Below are 21,758 nucleotides of genomic sequence, written 5' to 3'. Positions count from 1 at the left end.
TTCGCAATAAAGATGCGCAAGACGCTTTTTTGCAGCATCATATGACTTGCGTGTCATCCATGAACTACACCGCGCAGGATTGTGATGAAGAAGCGAATCGCCAAGACGAGCTACTTTGAAGTTGCCGTTGATAGGTGAAGAGGGATAGTATCACGCGTCGACGCGATGTTTCGTGGGAAATTGACAACAGACGTACCAACTGGCCAGCTGCCATCATCTGCATGACAAAGACCCCCTTGACATGGACGACGCCTCTCCAACTGAGCAGTCTGCTGCCAAACCCAGGGCTCACAGCCGTGCCATGGCTCTCGATCGTGCCTGTTTCGAAGCGTTTGAGTGGGCTCCTTCTCGAGCGAGCCACGTTGGACCCGTGAGCCGGATCCAGAAGCCAGTCGCGCCACCGTCGAGTCACTGTCAGGATCGAAGAATGCGCGTCAGATCAGCGTCGTAGCGCAAGGTGCCTTCAACAAGCTCTACGTCTCATCCAGGCCGCGGGCCAGGATGGCCTCATCCTGAGGGTGTCTTTGCCTGTCGACCCACGATGCAAGACACGGCGTGAAGTCGCCACATTGGAGTGGATGTCTCGGAACACTGAGATGCCTGTCCCCAAGGTCATATTGCACGATGCATCGCGGCACAGTCGCATTGGCTTTGAGTGGATCCTTACGAGCAAGCTGCCGGGCGAGGCTTGGGCGACGCGCTGGCAGTCGATGGCCTATGCAACCAAGGAGCAGCTGGCGAAGAGATTTTGTTGCTATTCGTTGCACGTCTTCAGGAAGCAGTGTCGAGTCATCGGTAACATCCATTCCTCTACGGCGTCAGCGGAAGGAGTGCGCATCGTGCCAATGCACTTCTTCTGGGACAGCCGCATCCACGAGGACGTACCCCGCGGCCCGTTCAAGACGACCCGCGACCGGATGAAAGCGCGCCTGATGCTGAGCAGCCGAGAACGCCATGGCAAGATTGCAAGATATTCTGCGCAGAGCGAGATGGATAGCGACGATGAGGAGGACTTGGAAGACGCCGAGCAGACTCTGGACAGCATCAAGAAGCTTCAGCCTCTCTATTGGACGTTGTATTTCCGCCCGCAGAGGACCCCAAGCCTGAAGCGACCATGGTGTTCCACGACGACCGCTCCTTGCATAACATACTCGTGGATAGCGACGGAAATTTGACAGGCGTTGTGGATTGGGAGTGTGTCTCAGCACTCCCCTGTGGGCATCATGCTATTTCCCGTCTTTCCTGAATGATAGACCACGGAACTCCATGCCAGGTGGGTCAAATTATGACGTCGATCCCAATGGAGAAATCGACGGGCTGTACTGGGACAGTTTGAAAGAGTATGGACTGACGCGTCTCAGTAGGATGTTCCTGGAAGAAATGGCAAGCCTGGAACCCGGATGGATGGAGGTATTCAAATCCAGCGCGTAGAAGCGTGATTTGGACATGGCAGTGCGCCACTGTGACAACGACTTTCTCGCTAAGCGCATCAAAGCCTGGGTAGACGATGTGACGAAGGGACGTGTGGATGAAGCTGGATTGTTCGAGCGGATATATGAGGATTGAGAGCAGGCCCTCGATAGGCATCATCAGCCCAACACTGCAAAGGGACACGAGCTGAATCGCCTTGGATCATGCAGCAAGGGTCGTTGGGGTACCAAGCACTATGAGTTGATTGCATGGCCGATATGCCGCCCGAACCATGTCACCTTCCCCCACCGACTCGCCCATTCTGAGACGATCGACCCCTGGTGGCCGGGGGTGAGCACAGACCAGGAAATGTTGGGATGAGCCTCGTTCGTCTTGTGTCTTCGCCTGGGGTTTTGGGCTTCTGGGCCCCCATCCTGTCCTCTGATCTCTGTTCTCCATCCTCCTCGGGTCACACACACTCATAACCCACACACACCTGCTGACCGCCCAATCTATCTCGGGACGAACAACGACCCTTCACGAGCGAAACCCGCCGACAGGACATCGCGACGACCACCAAGTCATCGAGTGACCCGGCTAGAGCCTTTACACTTGCATCCCTTGCCTGCACTCCACAAAGCGCCTCCCGACAATGAAGTGACGGTCGGCATCTCGGACACGTCGTCTCTCAGTCCAATTACCACCAGCCAAGTCCAAAGCTAAAGCTCGACCCGAAGCCATGGCCTCCTCGAACCCCCCCTCCTCCAACTCGCCGACTTTCCTCGAGCAGACCGCATCCATGCTGAGCACTGCTGGCGCCTATCTGCGCCTTCCGGCCCTCGCCTCCACGGTACGACTACATGCTGTCTCCCCTCCTCTTCCTCCTTCTCCTTCTCCACCCCCTCCTTCTGAAGCTAGGACTGTCCTCCTCATGTCAAACCCACACGATTCTTGACCATGAAGGCTCGTAGCCGGTCCAAGGCCGCCTTGAAGGGTAACACAAGCTGACACGGTGTTGTTGTACAGGGCGTTGCTGCGGTTCTGACCTCGCTGCTCTACTTCAAACAGAAGTACGTCGCCCAGTCCCGACTCTCCAACCCCCCCCCCCCTTTTTTTTTGGGCACACCCTCTGACACGTCTCCAGGGCCCTCATCTACCCTTCACACATGCCCCCGAATGCCCGCACCGAAGTGCCCCGACCATCCCAATTCGGCATTAAGGATTTCGAAGAGCTGGTAATCCCTACCAACGATGGCGAGAAGCTGTCCGCCTTCTACATTCGCGGCCCCCGTGGCAACCGCAACTCCGACATCACGGTGCTCATGTTCCACGGCAACGCCGGCAACATCGGCCACCGCCTGCCCATCGCCCGCATGCTGATCAACTTTCATCGGCTGCAATGTCTTCATGCTCGAGTACCGCGGCTACGGTCTGTCGACTGGCGAACCCGACGAATCGGGTCTCTACACCGACGCCCAGACCGCCATCGAGTACCTCCGCGCCCGCGCCGAGACGAGCAACCATAAGCTGGTGGTCTACGGCCAGAGCCTGGGCGGCGCCGTCGCCGTCAAGCTCGTCTCGAAGCACCAGAAGCACGGCGATATTGCGGGCCTCGTCCTCGAGAACACGTTCCTCTCGATGCGGAAGCTCATCCCCTCCGTCATCCCACCGGCTCGCTACCTGACCTACCTCTGCCACCAGGTCTGGCCGACCGACTCAGTGATCCATAACGTCTCCGTGCCGATCCTTTTCCTGTCTGGCCTACAGGATGAGATTGTTCCGTGAGTTTTGCATCTGCCCCTTCTTTTTTGTTTTCTTCTCATATGATGCCAAATTATCACCCACAAAAGATGAGTTTCCCCTCGGGGAAGCGTTGAATACCTTTTTCACCACTTATTGTCTGACACGAAAAATTCCTTTCTCTCTCTTTGAAACCTGATCACTCGAGTACTCGCGGCCGCTGACACCAGCAACATGATAGGCCAAACCACATGCGCCAGCTCTACGACCTCGCCACAGCTTCCATCAAGATCTGGAAGCCGCTGCCTGGCGGCGACCACAACTCGAGCGTACTTGAGGAAGGGTACTTCGAGGCGATCTCCGACTTTATCACCTCCGTCACGGGCGACGAAAAGAAGGCCGACCGACAGCGCTTGTAGGAAAGACATGGCGCGAAACGAGAAGCCCTGGGCGCCGCGGCCCGCGAAGAAGAGGAGCAGCAGCAGGACCAACACGACGCGCGGGTGAGGATGAGGCGGCGCTCCGTCGGGAGGCTTTTGGTCTGCCGGCAATGCAGACGGAACAGGCTGCCGATGGTGAAGCCTATTGTGAACGTGGGGCAGGCGAAGGGTGGCAGTGAGGTGTGAATGGCGGGCAGGCGTGGCTGAGATGCGACATTGAGAATGGAAAACGGCGGCTGCATTGGACAAGGCCCTCGGCCATGGGCGGCATTTCTCCCTGGTTGAGGTGGTCATCATCAAACGATACCCCTCGGTATTTTCTTTTTATTAATTCACTCCTAGAGAGTCGACACACGTCGGGGTGGCGGTGCGGAGGCGGAGAGCATGTTACATAGGTACCGACGACCTGTACATACACACTGACGAAGTCCACGATGAATGCTTATATGGATTGTTTGCTTATCCAGCATATGTGTGCACGACGGAGCTCGTGCTCGTGCATGCGTCAAGACAGTACCCGCAGGCTTGTTCGACGGCCCATGGTGCAGCTAGCTTCTGTCGTTGCATCACCCGGGTACCGCCAAGTCAGGCTGAACACATCGGAGAAAACAACAGTTCAGTTGGCACAGAGGATGTACTGGGTTTCGTCGTGGGCCCCGCTATGCCGGGAGGAAAGTTTGGAGCACTGGGTCCCTGTGTCTCGTCACGATCCGCATCGTGCTCCAAGCTGTAACAGTTGGACAAAGAGCCAGCGGAGCTCTCTGACACGCAGCGGAGGTTTGACTTTTTTTCTTCCCCTTTGCCCCCGCCCTGATCTTGCTTTTCGGGAGCTGTCTTTCGTCTCGGACAGAGGAACCATGACTGCTTTCTGTCTTGGTTGAATACGAGGTGGCTGATCGTTCGTCGACCGCGCGTCTCGGCTGTTGCACCCGCGTCTTCGAGCAACTGCAGGGCGGGACGGTAATTCCTCACGAACGAGGTATGATGGGGTCGCAGATCCGTGTGTTGGGCTTGGTCGGGGCGCCTTTGGCCAGCACCGATCCGCCCAGACCTCCCTGAAGCAACGTCATGCCTTGAGGGGTTGGCGTATGCTCGTCGCCCTCCCGTTAGGATGGCATGTCCTGTTCTGTTCATACGTTGGGAGGTGTTGATATGACCGGCCGACTTGGCGATGACTTCTGGCTTGGAGGAAAGGCTTCGTTGGGGTGGGCGTGGACGGCAGAGACTGTGAGTTGGATGGGAAGGTCTGATGTCTTGCTCGCCTCGGCTCACGAGGCCTTCATGGTGAGTGGAAGACTTTTGTCTAGTAGGAAAAAAGGCCTACATGATTGAAGAATTTACTGCATCTTCGTCCGAATCACAGCTCGCTACTTATATCCAAGATGTTTCGACTCTCACGACCACAGATAGAAGATCACGCGATACTGTATAGCCTTAATGAAAATACTCTCTTAACCAATTTGAAGGTGTTGTCAGCAGACTGAAGGTATCTCCCTGGTTGATGACATCTTGTCAGCCCTCTTGGATGCTTTGTGCATGTGATAGGCGCAGACGCCAAGGTTTGTGGTTTGTTTAAAAAAGAATTGACATTGGTTTATATCGTGAAACGAAGCTGTAGTCTCACGGCGACTGAAAAATGGGAATGGCCACAGAGCCTAATCATCCATTTTTTCCGCAGCAGCCTCCCAGTCTTCCTCCGTCTCTTGCACAATCTTCTTTCTCGGCAGCCTCGAGAAACTCACGAACCCGCTAGCAGGTTTCTTCTCGACAGGCGCAGGCGCCGCAGCCTGCGGCCTCCGCCCCACGACGGAGCTCCAGCCGCCAGCATCCTTCGTCTCCCCCGTGACCTCTTTCCGCAAGACATTCTGGTCCTGGTCCGCATGCACGAGCGTCACGGCACCGGCTAAGCCGGCCTTAGCACCGTGCGTGCGATTGTTGGTTTAAGGTTCGCGAGCGAAGGTCTCAACGTTAGCAGTGCTGGAGCCCCAGCTCGAGACGGGCCGCCGCGCGGACGAGGACCTCATCTGACGGCAGGAAGCTCGTCGTAAAAGACAGATTGTTATGCGCCGCAAAATCTCCGGCAAGAGCAGCGTCCAGCTCCTCAATGGTCAGCGCGAACCGCGGGGTCGAGAGCAGCAGCGCGTTGAACGGCGCCTGCTTGGGCGCCTCGGACGCAGACGCTCCGGCCTTGGCCGCCGCAGCTTGCACATTCTTGATCTTGACGCACTGAGCGAGGGTCTTGGAGGGCGCCGACACGAAACGCGGTGTCTTGAAGACGCTGACGTGACGGTGCGGCTCCGGATCCTGGCTCTCCGTGTCCAAGCCAAAGTCCTCGGCGAGGGCGTGGAGGAAGGCTCGCTGCGAAGGCGGCATGGGCTTGAAGCGTATGCGCTTTTCGGCGGCGTCCGAGGCGAAGACGCGGAACTCGCGCTCTTGGGTCTGACACCAACGCACGCTGTCGCGGAATAGCTTCAACGTGGTATCTGAGTAGGGAACATGGTCGTCGGTGTGAGTTGCAGGATCGATGCTGAGGGCGGCTGCAAGTTTCTGGTTGCGCTGGAGACGAAGGCACTCGTCGTCGCACTTGAGAGTTTCGCGTTCAGGCTCCGGGTTGATACGGGTGGCGAGACATTTGATTTCCTTCTTGCGGTGTTGGCAAGCACAAGTGATGAACTCCTTAGCCTGGCACGCCTTATCCTCTTTGCAGGCTGGTAATTGTTAGCATCGAAGTCCGAGGGAATCACGGTGATCCTTACGGTATGGCGCATGGCAGTTATCTTGGTCTGCGTGCCCACACGACTTTCTTGATTTGCCACAAGGCTGATTACAGTGAGAGCCAGTTATGTCGGCATCCTCACATTGACCTGGTCGATGGCACTGTTTCTTGCACGTATGCGTTCTGCTACCATGTCAGCGTCATCCTGCTGAGCACCTCAACGACCGAAACTTACCCGCATTTAAGCTTCTCGCCGCAGGGAAGTCCACAGCGGACCTCTTCGAACCAGCATGGCTGGTTCTTGAGTCTCTGCTTACCACAGATGCATGGCTTTTCAACCAAAAATGGGCACTTTGGGCACGCGATGTCATCGGGATGACAGTTGTGCGACACTGGCGGATGTCCACAAACCGGCCGCCTCGTGCAATCGAAACGACACTCTGGAGGTCTAGTTCCACATGGTTGGGGCGGCTGCAACACCGTGCGGCCGCAAGTGCAGCTGATCTCATCGAAGACGGCCTCGAGACAACTTCCGCACGGTCCTCGGTGACATATCTGTTGGCACTGATGAGCACCGCACTTGAGGGTCCTCCCACAAACGCGGATGCAGATATGCTCGGCCTCAATCTCATCCGGGTTCTGCAGCTTGTTCTTCCGCTTTGCCGCCTGCCTCTCAACCGCCTTCTTCTCGCCAGGACAACAGCGGTCGCCGCACTGGTGACGACCGCAGTTCAACTGCGCTTGACACACTCTCACACACACGGGAAGAGCCATGTCATCACCATGGCAGAGCGTCCGGCTGGATGTGCGGCCGCATCTGCAGGCAATGTCCATCCTCTGGTAACAAGGTGGGCAAGGGCCAACGTGGCACGTCCTGTCACACTCGTGCCCACACGCTAGGGTCTTGCCGCATATCTCCTGACAGTGAGGAACAGGATCCTGGCATGACTGCCGTGGTTGTTCGAGCAGTCGTTCCAGCGGCGTTTTGCCGCAAGGGCAGTTTTCGACAACATTGGGAGAAAGTGGACAATGAGCTTCGACCTCATCCTGGGGGTGGCAGGTTTTCTGGCATTCGTGATGGCCACAGTCGTATTTCCGTCCACAAGAAGCCCCGCAGTCGAAACAACCATCGAACGGCTCTTGAGGTTGCACAGTATCCGTTTCCGAGGCGTCAATTTGGCCATAATTGAAAGACGTCCGCACCTCGTCCCGACGATCGCAAGGAATCTTCTTCTCGACCTTGCCACAATAGCAACGTGATACCATCGGCACGGTACAGCTGCCACATAGACCAGAGTGGCACTCTTGTTCACAAAAGTGCTCTCCGCATGGCAGCAGGTCGCCACAAATCTCCTTGCAGCTCCAGCCATTGTCGTAGTCGGTGTCGCTGCAACGCTTGGTGCTCTCCTGCTTGCCGCAGAAACAGGGCTGTGTCGGTCCCATCAAATCGCACGGACGACACGGCCCGGCGTGGCAGTCTGAGAAGCAGAGATGAGGACATGTCGCTCGCGGCTTCGTGCAGGTTTGGCCGCACGAGTGTGGCGGGAGACTGCCAACATTCTGTGGATTGATGTCTTTGCCACACCAGCAGTGGTATGAGCTGGGGTGTTCCGTCAACTTTGAGTTGCAGCCAGGGCATCGCCATGTCCTGGGCTGATCGGGCTGTTCTTGTTCCAGGGGGTTCGGCTTCTCGATCTGGCTCTTGTGCCATTTCTTGACACAGGGAAGATGGACGACAGTCCAGCACAGGTTACAGGACCAAACCTTCGAGGACCGCAGGACTTCGCTGGCGCAAATTACACACTCATACTGTCCATTGCTGATGTCCTGGTGAATACGAGTGGGCAGATCCTCAGCCGTTGACTTTGGAGCCAGAGGATATTGGGGTGCTTTCTGTCTTGGTGGTTGTCTGCTGGTCCCCTATTAGTTTCGCATTCTTTCATTCTCTCTTCTCTCGTGCTTCCCGATGCGCCACCAGGCACAGCGACATACCTCTTCGGAGCGATGGCCTGGCCGGGCACAAACTCTGCAGCAGCCGCACTCAGCCCAGCGTCCCCGTCGACCTGGCCTCCACCATCCGCCATTTCTGACGTCAGGTGGCCGCCAAAGGTCCTCTGCGTTCCCGCAACGAAGCCTCCACTGCGAACAGCAGCACCTCCCCTACCAGCCCTCAAGCCTCCACCGCCGCCACCTCGTCCCCTCCCCCTGGCCCTCCCCCGCCCTCGCGACGATGACGATGCAACGGCATCGCCTGAATCGTTTGCAGGTGTCGGAGAGCCGTTGGTCCTCTCGACAGGAGCAGCAGCCGCCGGCTGTCCACCCTGCTCAGCAGCGCCGCCACGGCCCTGCCCCTGCCCGCGCGACGCCGCGCTGCCCTCTCCGCCGCTGCCTCGGGCGTCCCCCGACTTCCCTGGGCGCCGTCACTCGCAGGAGCTGAGCTTGCCTCTGCCGGCATGATTGTGTAGATGTGAGCCTGGTCGTGGGTGTCGCCGTCCAGTGTGAGGGGTGAAAAGCCTTCGATGGCTGTCTGCCTGCCTACGTTTGCGAGGTGAGGCGTAGATTTTTGTGGCGCGTGCGCTTTTTGAAATACAGCGACTTTTGAAATGCTCTGGTCGAACCGAAAAGCTCGGGACCTTGAGGGCGAAAAGAAAGAAATGAAAGGAACAAGGAAAATTCCCAAGTCTCGTGAACGAATAACTCGCTTCCCTGGATCCTCCACTGTACTCAATCGTGCTGTTCGTTGAAGGTGGAAGAGAAGAAATCCGTCGTGGAGGCAAGAACGTCGTCGTCCATATAACGGGATTGTGGGTCCACCAGGCTGTGGCGATGCTACCCGCCTGCCGCCTGCCAGCCTCACGTTTTTGCCATACTGAATGTGGCTGACAAATGATGATCACTATGAGTCATGCCGGGTGCGCCGTCGTGTCGTGGGCATTTGGGTAAAAAAAAAAAGGCTGCAATGCACAACTGGAATGAAATTCGAGGCGACATTTATCTGCTATTCAAAAGTGCATTCGGAACGCCCATGCTGTGCTGTAGGCAAAAGTGTTGACTCATCTAGCCGACTGAGTTTCGACTCCTCCAAGGGCACTTCCAGGCGCCTGGTGCGGTTCTGGAAATCCGGGCGACATACAATGCACCTGAGTCCAGTTGGGCTTTCTCGCGATAGCCATGACCAAGCTGATATGACGCGCTTAGCATTGCGTTGCTGTTGGGAACTATTGGGCAGTCTGAGGCTCTGACGATCGTAAAGCGCATCTCACGGAAGCCGTCTCAGAATGTTCGCTCTAGACAATGTACTGGAGTTTTCTGTGAAACTCGAGCCGGAGCGAACACCATTACTCTGACAGCACGGTCCTATGCTCGATCTACGCCGGATGGACCCCAACAGCCGTTGAAAACGGTTACGACTAATTCAAAGTGACATGCGGACACCGATGCAGCCCTACGCCAGAACTGGTACACAGCATTGTTCGTTCCCTCCAATGACTGTGGGTCTGAATCGAGAGGCTCGCTGTGGCTTCCCACTGCTATAGTTCACCACTGGCTACGACCGCAGACCGATCCTCGCCTCGTGTTGCAGTGACGAAGTGCGGCGTCCCAAAAGGAGCAGCACTGAATTCTCTTTTGGCTGAACACGCTTTCTTCTCCCGTCCGATGTGGGGATGGGGGGTGAAAGCTGTTGGTCCCCTTGATATCCAAGGGGGTAGTTATCTCACAACTTACTCAGGAGCTTAACACATGTCGAAACAGCACATCTTAAAACAGCCGCATCGGTGGATTGCCCTGGAGTCATGTCATGCGAATTGACCCATCCTGTGCTAGATCAGGAACTATTGGCAGCCGGCCATGAGCATAGGAACCACGATACGCCTTCAGACAAGACCAGTGCATAGAGCTCTCCGGTTCCGGGGGGAGGGGGGCAGATGCAGCCTGTAGTGGCATCATGCGAACGCAGGAGGCCTGCCACCAAGACATGTGCATATGCGCAGCTGGGTTTGGCAAGTCAGGACGTGGATTCGCGCAAGCGAGGTGTGATAGCAGTCTTCAGGCGTAGGACAATAACACCTAGTCCGGTCTATACGTAAACTTGTGGCGACATGGCGACGCCTCTGAAGATCATGTCACGAACTCTTCCCCATAAGCTTGATGGCTTCTTATCGCATCCGCAGAAACAACCTGCGGTGAGGCTGACTTAGTCTGGCGTGGTTCTTGGCGCCACAAGCAGATGGCCTTGTCTGAACCTGTGAGGCGAAGCAGAGTCCAGCTTCGCGGGAGATCATCTTACCCAGACGGGATGGGAAACTATTGCCCGAGCTAGTGTTCCGTGGCCTTGTTCTACATGTTCGTGCCGTTGCTCAAACGACCTTGATTACTGAGGGCCGGCCGCCCGGTTAGGCATCCGAGAGCCCTAAGTGTGACGATCCCCTCCAGACCCTGTCCAGGCAGAGCTGTCGATCAGTTGGCAACACGGCGACCAAGTGCGGCTGACCATGCGTGGGCTTGAATGACAGGGGTCGTCGCGATATTTCTAACGGCGCAGTGGGGGACAACTTCCTGCACCTAGGTCAATAAGCTGACGCTGCCGTGTGATCAGTCTGCTTTCATCGCACGTCGTGGATCCATTGAGCTCATTAAGGCGTTCCCGGAAAGCCACGACTGGGTACACCCTGGCAGCCTATTCGATAGTTACGCCAGGCCGGAAAAAGCTATAGATTACAGATTATAGATTAGCAGTGAAACCTCAACAGTGCTGGTTTATCGCAGAGGGGTAAGCAGGCATGGGCCACCAAGGAAAACCGCCGGCTACCTCGTTGAATGAGGTGGGGTTCGTCCCTGAGGTATGTCTTACGGATACGAGATGCTAGCGGCGGGTGCATATGCAACTTGACAAATGCTCAGCGAGGGCATGGAGCTACAAGATTCGGGGACTCTCCCACACTGATCTCCGTGGCGCCATGGTATTGGGCGAGTACATCACTCTGGTTAGGCCAGCGTTCACACCGTCGTCGAACGTAACTAATCGGGTGACGAAGCGGCCCGCCTTCGTCGAGGAACCATCAAGCCACGAGCTAGCTAGGCTGAACGGGTAGGCAGGAGATGGCCATTTCCAGTTGGCTATGCTGGTGGTGGCTTACTGGCGCCAAAGATAAAGGTGGAGATGTATGGCGTGGAACAAAAGACATGCTTGGTTGGAATATGGATGGGCTGCTGCGTGGAAGGTGATGGTGGATTTTGGTAGTATCAAGGCCGACGGGAATGTTGAATATTGGGCGCCGTTGAGGATCGTCGCGAGAATCTGCATGTTGCATTTCATCGGCAGTCAGAGCCTGATTGGGACGATCTCCATTGCGGTGAAGCACCAGGCCCAGACTGAGGCGTGGTTTGATGCTTTTCCGGTAGGCACATCTTACCTCTGGCACATCAATATTCCCATCTGTCAGCCTGCAGCCTCCACGAATAAAGTGCAGCATAGCGCGTGATATGGAGAATGCAGCCTGGCCCGGGCGGCATGCTGTTAACCACGGTTGGTACGTCCAGTGTGGCCGAGACGGGGGCTCAAGCGTCCAATGTCACCCTCCGTCTGTCGGTCAGCGTTACTTTCTCTCCGAGGTTTGGATGTACGAGTGACGTTTTCATGCAAAATGCGACCCCAAGTGCACGGGAATGGGTCAGGTGGAGAAACGGATGACCTGATCTGCAGTCCAAATCGTGAGGCCTGCTGACAGTTGCCGGAGCCGATGGCATCGCGACGTGTGTCGCATCCGAGTCGCTGTAGCTGTGGCGTTGTGATGTGTTCGAACAAGGCAGGAGGAGCCGGTTGAGCTCACCTCATCAAGGTTGAAGACAAGGAAACATTCCAAGAGAAAAACATTGTGCATTCGATAATTCGGGCGAAGGAGGGATCCTCACTTGGCCTCATGGGGTCTTCGTGTTGCGACCGCATTTGCTTCGTTGGGACAGCATACCCTTTTTTTCGTGGTTGATGGTTCGATGGAACGAAGACGGGGGGTCTGGGCCTACAGAACCAATGCACCAGCCGGCAGGTGCTGCCAAGGGCGCCCGGGCAATAGCAGAGGGGCCCGCGGCTGCCCAACGTCACGTTTGAGTACTGGAGCTCTCTTCGCACAGACCATGAGCGCAGACCCTGCAAAGGTATTTGCCGTTCGCTACTGCCTACCGAGTACCTCCTCCCTTGCCGTAGGGCAGGCAGGTGGTACTGACCCTGATTATCCCAGAAATCGGAAATCAAATCTAGAGACGACCGATTTTGCCCATTCGCCTCTGGACCCCTCCTTCGTGCCGTTGAAGGATCAATCACCGGCGACCGGTATAGCCCGGCATGGCATCCCTCCATCCTCCCATCCTAGATTCCTGATCATCAGGGGGATCATCATGGTCCCCCAACTGAGCAACCCCCCGATCTCAACCAAGATTCTCCACTCCGTACCTAGGTAAAGAAGCATGACGAGTCGCAGGACACCCTCACCACCGCCGACAGTCGGTCAGCAGCGCTGCACATATTGCTGTGGCGCCTGCGGCAGCTCGCCAGCTGCTCCATCTATCACCACCTGGGCCACCTCATCGCCCCCAGGCGGGCTGGGCAGCGACAGAAAACGCGCAAGCGGCGTGGCAGTAAGCGGCTGAGCAACACATTATCATGCGCCGTACCCAAACCCTGTCGTCACTGTGCCGTGCCGACAGGTACTAGAAGCACCTCAGCTACGGATTGCGTCGACCATCAGGCGATCCGAGGCCGTTCCATGACCAAAGATTCAGGACTGGCGGCGCCGAAAGCCACCACAATGCACCTTGGCTCTTGTTCCCCCCATGCGTCCGCATGTCCGCATATCTTGGCACATCGCCTCTGTATTGAACGCAGCAACCTCGTTCGAACACCTCGGCGCTCTCCCGTCTTCCACGTCGTCGTTGTCGTCGTGGGGTGAACCTGAACGGTCAACCCCCTGGAGCCTTGCCCTATCAGGACCCCCAACATCTCGATTAGCCCTTCTATCTGCTCCCAACAAGGTAGTCTAAATCGTCGTCTCGTATTTCCCTGTCTGTCCAAGCCTCCTCTCGGGTACCGCCTGCATACCACCCATAGCCATAGCATCAGACCGCCTTGCCCAATGCGCAGAGGAAGTCTCGGCATTGGACGGCATCTGACCCGGCCATTCTGGGCCGCGATGGACAGAATTTCATGTGGAAGCGGCATGGGCCTCGCCAAGTCTGCCAATATTGACCTATCGACAAGGCATGGACTCTTCTGCTTAGTGCCTCTTTCAGCAGAGGCAGCAACGACACCACAATGGCAACACCACATTGCCATGCTCCTCCTTGTGTGATGCCTCGCCCGATACGTCTGCGTCCGGCTCAGGCCGCCTTTCTGCATGTCATTCCCTTAATCTCCACCAGCTAGCCATCCAACCATCCAACTTCTCACGCATCGAGCTGCCACCACTCGTATCAGCTCTAGGGACCCCACGCCCTGACCTATCTATCTTTTCCTCCAGGTATGCGGCTCGCCAGCTCTGGATATTTTGTAGCCTTTATTAGATACATAGCGATCACGTCCCCCGGCCAAGCAACCTTGTGTCGGACGTTTCCTCTCAGATCACAGCTTTTGAGCTTGACCCATTATCCATCTAGCTCAACCTCTCGTATTGGTGTCTGCCACCTGGCTTGTTGAAGGCTTCTCTTCTTCTTTGGCTCTACAAGTCATAACTTTAACGCCAGCTCTCCTCGCGTCTATCCCGGCATCCAAAAGGGTAGTCAAGCTTTCACTCTCCAGTAGCCCGCACTTGCTACATATAATAAGGCGGCTTCTTCGCCATGCTGAGGTCCTGACGCCTAGCAAACATCAGTCAACATGAGGCCTGTTCAGCTATCATCTGCCTTTCTGGCCTCTTCGTCCTTGGTCAATGCTGCGGCGGGACATCTCGCCAAGCGGGATCCCCCTGCAGAGATAGCGGGAGGATGGACGTACCAAGGCTGCTATATGTTCGTTTCCCCAGACTCCCCACGTATGGGCTCGATCTGATCTTCTAAAGCGACATAGACCGGTCTCTGACTGGCGCGTCGCGTGTTTCTGCCGACATGACGAATGAGGTGTGCGCGACGTTTTGCGCCTCGCGCGGTTTCGCCTACGCTGGCACTGAGTGGTATCAGGAGTGCTGTAGGTTGATACTCAGAATCCAATTCTGTGTCAGTATGTTAGCTAACAACCATGGGGCAGATTGTGGCAATGCTCTTGCGGTCGGCGGAGTCATTGCCAATGAGCTTGACTGCAACACTCCCTGTGCGGGCGATACGACCCAGCCATGCGGTGGTCCCAATCGATTGACGCTCTTCTTCACCGAAGAAGCCAATGGCCCAAGTGTTAATCCAGGAGTTGGCGGCTGGGTGTCAGAAGGTTGCTATACGTAAGCAAAACTTGCAGATTGTTCGCGAGATGATGAACCTGTCCGCTAACTGCCACTTCAGTGATGGCGCAGGAGGGCGAACCCTCTCTAACGGGATCGGTAGTATTCCGGCGTCTGAGATGACAGTTGCTAAGTGCCTTGCGGCTTGCAGAGCAGGCAACTACAAACTAGGCGGTGTGGAGTACGGAGGCGAATGCTGTGGGTGCTCTCCTCCTCGCCGGAGGGTAGATGGATTGACTAACAGGAGTAGATTGTGACAACTCGCTCAAGAATGGAGGTGCGCCTGCCGTCGACGGCTGCAACATGCTTTGCAACGGCAACACCACCGAATACTGCGGTGGACCCAATCGCCTCAATCTCTACAACTACAAAGAGGTCGTAGATGTGTCGTCAACGGTAACAACCACGCCCGAGCCCACAGGTACGGCTTCTGTCATCGAGACCGTCCTTCCTACCTCAACTATCACTCCCACTGGGCCAAGTCACCCAGAAACCGTGGGTCCTTATTCCTGGGTTGGCTGCCGTACCGAGGCCACCGGCGCCCGTGCTCTCGGCGCCAAAGAGCTTGCGAACGATCAGATGACTCTTGAAACGTGCCAAACCTTTTGTACGGGATACAAATACTTTGGTACGGAGTATGGAAGGGAGTGCTTCTGTGGTAATACGTTTGCAGCAGGCTCTCAGACCGCCCCCGAATCGGACTGCAGCATGAGGTGTTCTGGTAGTCCCCAACAATACTGTGGCGCCGGCAATCGCTTGTCCGTCTACATGCTTGACGAGGGGGGTTCGCCAGCCTCATCAGCTGTAACCTCAGGCGCTGCTACTAGCGATGCAGGGGTTGCGAGCGCTGTCTCAACCTCAACTTCGACGTCAGCGCGTCCTGTGGCGACTGGCTACCCATCCGGGTGGAGCGAACAAGGCTGTTGGGTCGACGGGGCTGGCGGTCGCATCCTCACCCACCAGGTCCCTGACGACAATGCTCTGACCCTTCAGAAGTGCGCCAAGAAATGCTTTGATTTGGGTTACACTGTTGCTGGCGCTGAGTATTATCAACAGTGCTTTTGCGGTAATGCTATTATCAACAACGGTGTCAAGGCTTCCAGCGACTCGCAGTGTAACACGCCATGTGCGGGTGACAGCACGCAGATGTGTGGTGGAGGTGACCGTATGACCATCATCTCGGATGGCCCTCCTCGAGTACGTGGTCCTCCTTCGCCCCAGCTGAGTGGCTTTAACGGCGACTGGACATACCAGGGCTGCCTTCAAAGTTTTGTCGGAACGACGCGGACTTTCTTCTGGCAGAACTTCTTCCCTGGCACCATGACTGCTAACGAGTGCCTCGATCGTTGCGGCGAATTTGGATACATGGCTGCTGGCCTCGAGTACGGCGAGGAGTGCTACTGCGGTGATCCGGCCAACATTGATACAATTGGTACCGTCTTCCGTCCCGAATCCGAATGCAATATACTCTGCGCCGGCAATGACTCTTCCATCTGCGGTGGCGGCAACCGGATGTCAACTTATTTCTGGACTGGCACTCCCCTTTACGCATGGACCTTTCCCCAGGACGTCGCCAGGGCTGGCTCGTACGAGCTCCTAATTGGAGGCGTCTGCATCCCACTCATGACAATGGAGTCTATCACGGGAAAGGTTACATTCCTTGAGAAATGGGGAACTGGTCCGGCCAATTCTACGGGTGCCTACGAGCTGGACCTCTCCTTGACGCCTAACAGGAACACCGCATGGCGTGAGATGAACGTCAAGACGGACATTTTCTGCTCGTCTGGTCTTATACTTCCCGACAAGGCCGGCCGTCAACTCACAGTCGGTGGATGGTCGGGCGACTCGACTTATGGTGTTCGCCTTTATACACCTGACGGTTCGCCAGGAGTCAATGGCACCAACGACTGGGAAGAGAATGTAAACCAACTATCCCTTCAAGACGGTCGATGGTACCCAACTACTATGATCATGGCCAACGGCTCCATTTTCGTCATTGGTGGCGAAGAGGGATCCAATGGCGCTGCCGTTCCCACCATTGAGGTCCTGCCATACACGGGACGGGCACCGCTGTTTATGGACTGGTTGGAACGCACCGACCCGAACAATCTGTATCCCTTCTGCGCAGTCTTGCCGAGCGAGAACATATTTGTGGCCTACTGGAACGAGGCTCGCATTCTGGACAAGACAACTTTCGAAACGCTGACCATCCTGCCGACAATTCCCGGCACGGTGAACAACCCTATGGGTGGTCGCACATACCCTCTCGAAGGTACTGGCGTCTTGCTTCCGCAAAAGGCACCATACACAGCTCCCCTCGGTATACTCATATGCGGTGGATCTACAGAGGGCGTGGCAACGGCCATCGACAATTGTGTAACCATCTACCCTGAAGCCCCAGAGCCTGAATGGGTGATCGAACGCATGCCCTCGCGCCGTGTCATGTCTTGCATGGCGCCGCTGCCTGATGGAACGTATCTCATAAATAACGGCGCGCAGCAGGGCGTGGCAGGCTTCGGTCTCGCAGAGTTCCCCAATCTGAATGCGCTCATCTACGATCCAGAGAAGCGTGTTGGCGCACGCATCACGGTCGTAGCCAACACAACAATTGCGCGTTTGTATCACTCGGAGTCTATTACGCTTCTCGACGGTCGCGTGCTGGTCACAGGCTCTGACCCTCAGGACGGTGTCAACCCTCAGGAGTATCGCGTCGAAGTCTTCAACCCGCCGTACCTGACCAGCGGCAAGCCCCGACCAACCTTCACGCTCGCGAACCGAGACTGGGACTATGATGAGTCAATCACGTTCACGCTTGGCAGTGCCCCGGTCAACGGTGCCATCTCTGTTACGCTTCTTGGTGGCGTTTCATCAACACATGGCAACTCGATGGGCACACGAACCATTCTACCATCCGTCTCTTGTAGTGGCCTCACTTGCACCGTCACGGCGCCGCCTGACGCGGGCATATGCCCACCCGGTTGGTTCCAGTTCTTCGTTCTTGACGGCGGCATTCCCGCAGTGGGTGTGTATGTCCGCATTGGAGGCGATCCAGCCGAGCTGGGCAATTGGCCTGACAAGTCATCCTTTTCACCACCTGGCTTGTAGTAGCTGAATTCAAGGATTGCTCTTTTACCTAAGCATGTTCATAGATCACTGGCCAGGCATACATACGGTGGCAGCCTACCGATCTTTAAGGGGAGGAAGAACACACTCGGTTGGAGTTGGACTGTCGCACATACGGATATTTCTTTTTATCCTTTCGCATAATATACGGTCACTATTTTGTAACGAGCTAACTAGACTATGAGCGATACCGAACGTACCTGGCTCGTTAACGTAGGGTTTTCACCAAATTCATGTAGACACCCGCCAAGAGCGGTTATTGATGTGCTTGGCTGCTTTGGGGGGGGCCAATAGTAATTTGGGTCTTGCAGCCCATGCAAGCTAATCCTCGGCCTCGGTCAAGGAGCATAGCCGAGACATGGAAGTAGCAGACGCAGGCCAGATGGACAATCTGGAGAAGTGGACAGACGTGATGTCAGAGTGATGTGATTTACCGAAGATAAAGGAGGCAGTGCAAATTATCTGTCTCGATCATCCTGGGGGTTTATCTCGCGGATGAATATCTGCGGGGCCCGAACTACGAGGCAGAACGGGAAATGTCCACTAATGCAGTGAACTGACTGATTGGTATCCACAGCGATCTTGAGTTTATGTAAAGAGGCGAAAAGATCCATGGGTCTGGAGGAGGAGAACTCTGACACCGCAAAGAAATCGCCCGAACAACTTTCCTCTTTCGGACCAGCACACACGGAGGTGGATGTGTCTCCACCAGCCGGGCCCGAGATCACGGACACGCAGCAAGCAGGGTTCCCTTCTGGCTTCCCCACCCTCCTGCCCCTTCGACCAAGGTTCTCTCACGCGACTCTCCGCCCACCGACACCAAGGCTCACGGCGGGCAGAAGAGAGAGGAAAAGCGTGCTGGCGCCGTACAACGTGACCGCGAACGCCAGCAGACAGACGGCGTGCCGTACGAGGACGTTGAGCATCTGCATCCTGTTCCGGTGGCGCGAGCGCGTCACAAAGAGCGCGCTGTCGTTCACGTTGGGAAACGGCATGTTCTTGGGCACCGGCCTCTCGAGGAACGCGCAGAGTGGGGCCCAGCGGTCGCTGACGCGGTATTCGAGCAGCTTCTCGGGCGGCACGAGGCGGCGCACGGGGGCCGCAGGGGGCCCTCGTATATCTGCCGGCCCGCCCTCCCCAAAAGGCGTCCTCGAAAAAGGTCGCGAAGAAGAGCCGGATCATGGGCTGGTACATGGACGCGGCCCAGTCGAAGCGCGCCAGCGCCGCGAGAGCGGGATCATGGGCGCGCCAGAAGAACGTCTTGAGCGTCGAGGCGTGCCAGGCCGCCGGGTCGTCGCGCGTCGCCAGCACCACCTTGGCCTCGGGGTAGGCGGCCACGAGCTCGGGCGCAAAGGCCGCGGCCGGCCAGTCGCAGACGGCCTGGCAGTGGCCGAGGAGCCGGTCCCAGTCGGCGCGGGTGAAGGGCTTGCCGATGCCGTGGTATTTCGCCAACAGGGCGTCGTGCCACATGAGGGCGTCGGGGGGGTTCTCTATCGAGCACGACATCATGTGGTAGGTGTCTTCGTAGCCGAGCTGGCGCATGGCTGCGCGCATGGCTGAGATTCTCTCGTGTTTTAGCTGTCTGTTCATAGAAATAAAGCATTGCATGAGATAGAAACAGGATGGTGTCAAGCCTTACACGCTGTTCCTGTGCGGCCGAGGCCGAGGAGGAGGACCTTCATGGGTACTTTCCGGGAGCATGTCCTTCGGTCAATGTCTGTGTCGTTGGTGAAAATGTCGGTCGCCGGCTTGGGCCGATATCTCGCAGCGTAGGCCATGGTGTTTCGCCAAAATAGAACGTGTAACCTTGTATTCTATGCAGAGTCAGGAAGCCAGACAGTTCCAGAAAGTCTATCAACAATCAAGTAAAAGTAAGTGACAAAAGGGGATCGCCGCCATTAATACAGCTCACTAGAAAACACTGCCGCCTCCTATCCTTCCTCGTCCTGGCCTGAACTAACCATCTGGATTCTCCCTCCAACTTTCGCATGCCCTCCCCCTTTTCGACCCTTCGAGTAAAAGAAGACCATCTCCGCCGTATGCACAGGGGCCATGGATCCCAACACCTTGGCAGCTTGGCGAACGAGTTCAAGCAAGTTTTAAGCGGAGTAATTGAGTGGTTCCTCGCCTTGGCGATAGAACTCCAGCGCCAGGTGTTTGGAGACGTAGATCGTCAGTCCCCGTACGCGTGTGGAGGAGACAGGAGAGGGGGGAGACCGAGCCGGGATGTGGGGTGGAGAGGATGTGACCGACGGGCTAATCCCGCATCGCATCCCGACTTTGACTCATTCGGGCATGGCCGATTCATCCCGACATTTGGACGACTCTTGCCTCAAAATGCCCGTCTCACACACAAACAACTTCCGTCGTCAGTCGACATCTCGTGGGCCACTCCCCTCTCACTGAAGCTGCTATCCGGCGGTGATGAATGCGCAGACTCCGCCCGCACCGGCCCCCGCCACCTGGGCCTCATTGCCTCGCAAGTCTCAACTGTTCATCCTGTTCCTCTGCCGCGCCGTCGACTTTCTCCAGGTCGCCTCCCTGCAAGCCTACATCTTCTTCCAGCTCAAGTATTTTGATGCCGGGCTCTCAGATGCGGCGGCCTCGGCGCAGGCGGGCGTCTTGCAGGGCTGCTTCTCCGGCGCGCAGGTCGTGACGGCAGTGTTGTGGGGAAAGGCCTCCGATGCCCCATGGGCTGGCCGCAAGGTTGTCATCATGACAGGCCTCATGGGGACGGCTCTCTCGTGCGTCGGATATGCCTTTGTGAAGACCTTTGCCTGGGCCGTTTTCTGGCGGATCGTCGGCGGGGGCGTCAATGGCACCGTTGGCGCCGTGTGAGTATCTTGCGTTACGGAACGACAACAAGTTCCGTCGAGACGGGGCGCGGCTGACGTGTGAACAGACGAACCATGGTGGCTGAGAATGTTGCAGAGAAAAGATTTCAGTCGAGAGCATTCTTGTTGCTGCCGCTGAGTTTCAATGTCGCCAACGTCATCGGCCCACGTAAGTCTCGCGGCCCCTCTTCAGAGAACGCCATCATCGAACTGACGCCGCCAGCCATGGGAGGACTCCTCGCCGATGCGCCGGCTACCTTGCCGCGCTTCTTCGGCCGAGATGCCATCTTCGGCTTCCGATGGATCCAGGCATACCCCTATGCTCTGCCCAGTCTTTTGAATGCCGTTTTCCTGACCCTCGTCTCGGGGCTCGTCTTCTTCTGTCTGGAGGAGACGTCTCCTGAGAGGAAAGACGGGTATGACCTGGGCCTGGCCATCGCCGCCCGCATCAGAAGTAGACTGTCCGGCGCTCCGTCGTCTTCAGGTTACTCGCGCGTAGAGACCTCCGATCTTGGTCTGGGAGGAGAAGACAGCATCGTCCTGGACACCGCCGAGGTGCCAGCTACCAACCAACCAACTCGGCAGTGCCGCCAGAAGACCAGGCAGAAGCTCCCCTTCCACCGTATCTGGACCCGCAACGTCATCCTTATCCTGCTGACGACAGCCCTCTTCGAGTTCCAGCTCGGCGCTTTCGCGAACCTCTGGCCCCTCTTCCTCTCGACGCCGCGCCCCGCCTCCGGATCAGCCCCACTCGCCGGCGGCCTGGCCTTCTCCGCACCCAAGGTCGGCCTCGGCATGTCTCTCCTTGGCCTTCTCGGCCTGCCCCTGCAGCTCGCTCTCTATCCACCTTTGCAGGCCCGCCTCGGCACTCTGCGCTCCTATCGCTACTTTCTGCCGCTTTTCTCTGTCGCCTACCTTCTCGCGCCCATGCTCGCTGTCCTGCCACCCGCCGCACTGGGGGGCTTCGTCATGTGGGTCGGCATCGCCCTCGTTGCCGCGTGTCAGGTCCTCGCAAGGACGTTCACCATGCCGGCTGGCATCATGCTGCTAAACAATGGCAGTCCAGAATTCC

General features: G+C 56.8%; 8 protein-coding genes across 8 annotated transcripts in view; 5 read left to right on the top strand and 3 right to left on the bottom strand.

The window, feature by feature from the left end:
* Positions 1 to 578: 578 nt before the first annotated feature.
* VDBG_04519 (conserved hypothetical protein) lies at positions 579 to 1,175 on the top strand (the record flags this gene model as incomplete). Its single annotated transcript, XM_003004867.1, has 1 exon — positions 579 to 1,175. The coding sequence occupies one exon, from the start codon at positions 579 to 581 to the stop codon at positions 1,173 to 1,175; it is 597 nt and encodes a 198-aa protein (XP_003004913.1).
* A 271-nt stretch (positions 1,176 to 1,446) lies between these two features.
* Positions 1,447 to 1,566, top strand: VDBG_04518 (conserved hypothetical protein; the record flags this gene model as incomplete). The annotated part of the gene is made up of 1 exon (XM_003004866.1): positions 1,447 to 1,566. One exon carries the CDS (start codon positions 1,447 to 1,449, stop codon positions 1,564 to 1,566), a length of 120 nt encoding a protein of 39 aa, XP_003004912.1.
* A 583-nt stretch (positions 1,567 to 2,149) lies between these two features.
* VDBG_04517 (bem46) lies at positions 2,150 to 3,569 on the top strand (the record flags this gene model as incomplete). Its single annotated transcript, XM_003004865.1, has 5 exons — positions 2,150 to 2,260; positions 2,437 to 2,480; positions 2,555 to 2,726; positions 2,827 to 3,191; positions 3,392 to 3,569. The coding sequence occupies 5 exons, from the start codon at positions 2,150 to 2,152 to the stop codon at positions 3,567 to 3,569; spliced, it is 870 nt and encodes a 289-aa protein (XP_003004911.1).
* A 1,676-nt stretch (positions 3,570 to 5,245) lies between these two features.
* VDBG_04516 (shuttle craft) lies at positions 5,246 to 8,761 on the bottom strand (the record flags this gene model as incomplete). Its single annotated transcript, XM_003004864.1, has 6 exons — positions 5,246 to 5,503; positions 5,610 to 6,287; positions 6,347 to 6,410; positions 6,542 to 8,218; positions 8,299 to 8,440; positions 8,542 to 8,761. The coding sequence occupies 6 exons, from the start codon at positions 8,759 to 8,761 to the stop codon at positions 5,246 to 5,248; spliced, it is 3,039 nt and encodes a 1,012-aa protein (XP_003004910.1).
* Positions 8,762 to 13,082: 4,321 nt separating this feature from the next.
* On the bottom strand, positions 13,083 to 13,630 carry VDBG_04515 (predicted protein; the record flags this gene model as incomplete). Its single annotated transcript, XM_003004863.1, has 2 exons — positions 13,083 to 13,340; positions 13,403 to 13,630. The coding sequence occupies 2 exons, from the start codon at positions 13,628 to 13,630 to the stop codon at positions 13,083 to 13,085; spliced, it is 486 nt and encodes a 161-aa protein (XP_003004909.1).
* A 773-nt stretch (positions 13,631 to 14,403) lies between these two features.
* On the top strand, positions 14,404 to 17,834 carry VDBG_04514 (WSC domain-containing protein; the record flags this gene model as incomplete). Its single annotated transcript, XM_003004862.1, has 4 exons — positions 14,404 to 14,482; positions 14,543 to 14,729; positions 14,791 to 14,927; positions 14,980 to 17,834. The coding sequence occupies 4 exons, from the start codon at positions 14,404 to 14,406 to the stop codon at positions 17,832 to 17,834; spliced, it is 3,258 nt and encodes a 1,085-aa protein (XP_003004908.1).
* Positions 17,835 to 18,440: 606 nt separating this feature from the next.
* On the bottom strand, positions 18,441 to 19,630 carry VDBG_04513 (conserved hypothetical protein; the record flags this gene model as incomplete). The annotated part of the gene is made up of 2 exons (XM_003004861.1): positions 18,441 to 19,408; positions 19,492 to 19,630. 2 exons carry the CDS (start codon positions 19,628 to 19,630, stop codon positions 18,441 to 18,443), a joined length of 1,107 nt encoding a protein of 368 aa, XP_003004907.1.
* A 646-nt stretch (positions 19,631 to 20,276) lies between these two features.
* The window catches only part of VDBG_04512 (conserved hypothetical protein), a gene marked incomplete at both ends in the record, with an annotated part of 1,799 nt that continues 317 nt past the window's right edge, over positions 20,277 to 21,758 (top strand). The window contains 2 exons of the mRNA XM_003004860.1: positions 20,277 to 20,686; positions 20,755 to 21,691. Coding sequence (XP_003004906.1) covers positions 20,277 to 20,686; positions 20,755 to 21,691 — 1,347 coding nt within the window. The remainder of the gene's footprint in view (positions 20,687 to 20,754; positions 21,692 to 21,758) is intronic.

Source organism: Verticillium alfalfae, genomic scaffold, assembly GCF_000150825.1.
Source record: "Verticillium alfalfae VaMs.102 supercont1.5 genomic scaffold, whole genome shotgun sequence".
Taxonomy (NCBI): Eukaryota; Fungi; Ascomycota; class Sordariomycetes; order Glomerellales; family Plectosphaerellaceae; genus Verticillium; species Verticillium alfalfae.
The sequence above is the reverse complement of the archived record's forward strand: the minus strand, read 5'-3'. Positions and strand labels throughout refer to the sequence as shown.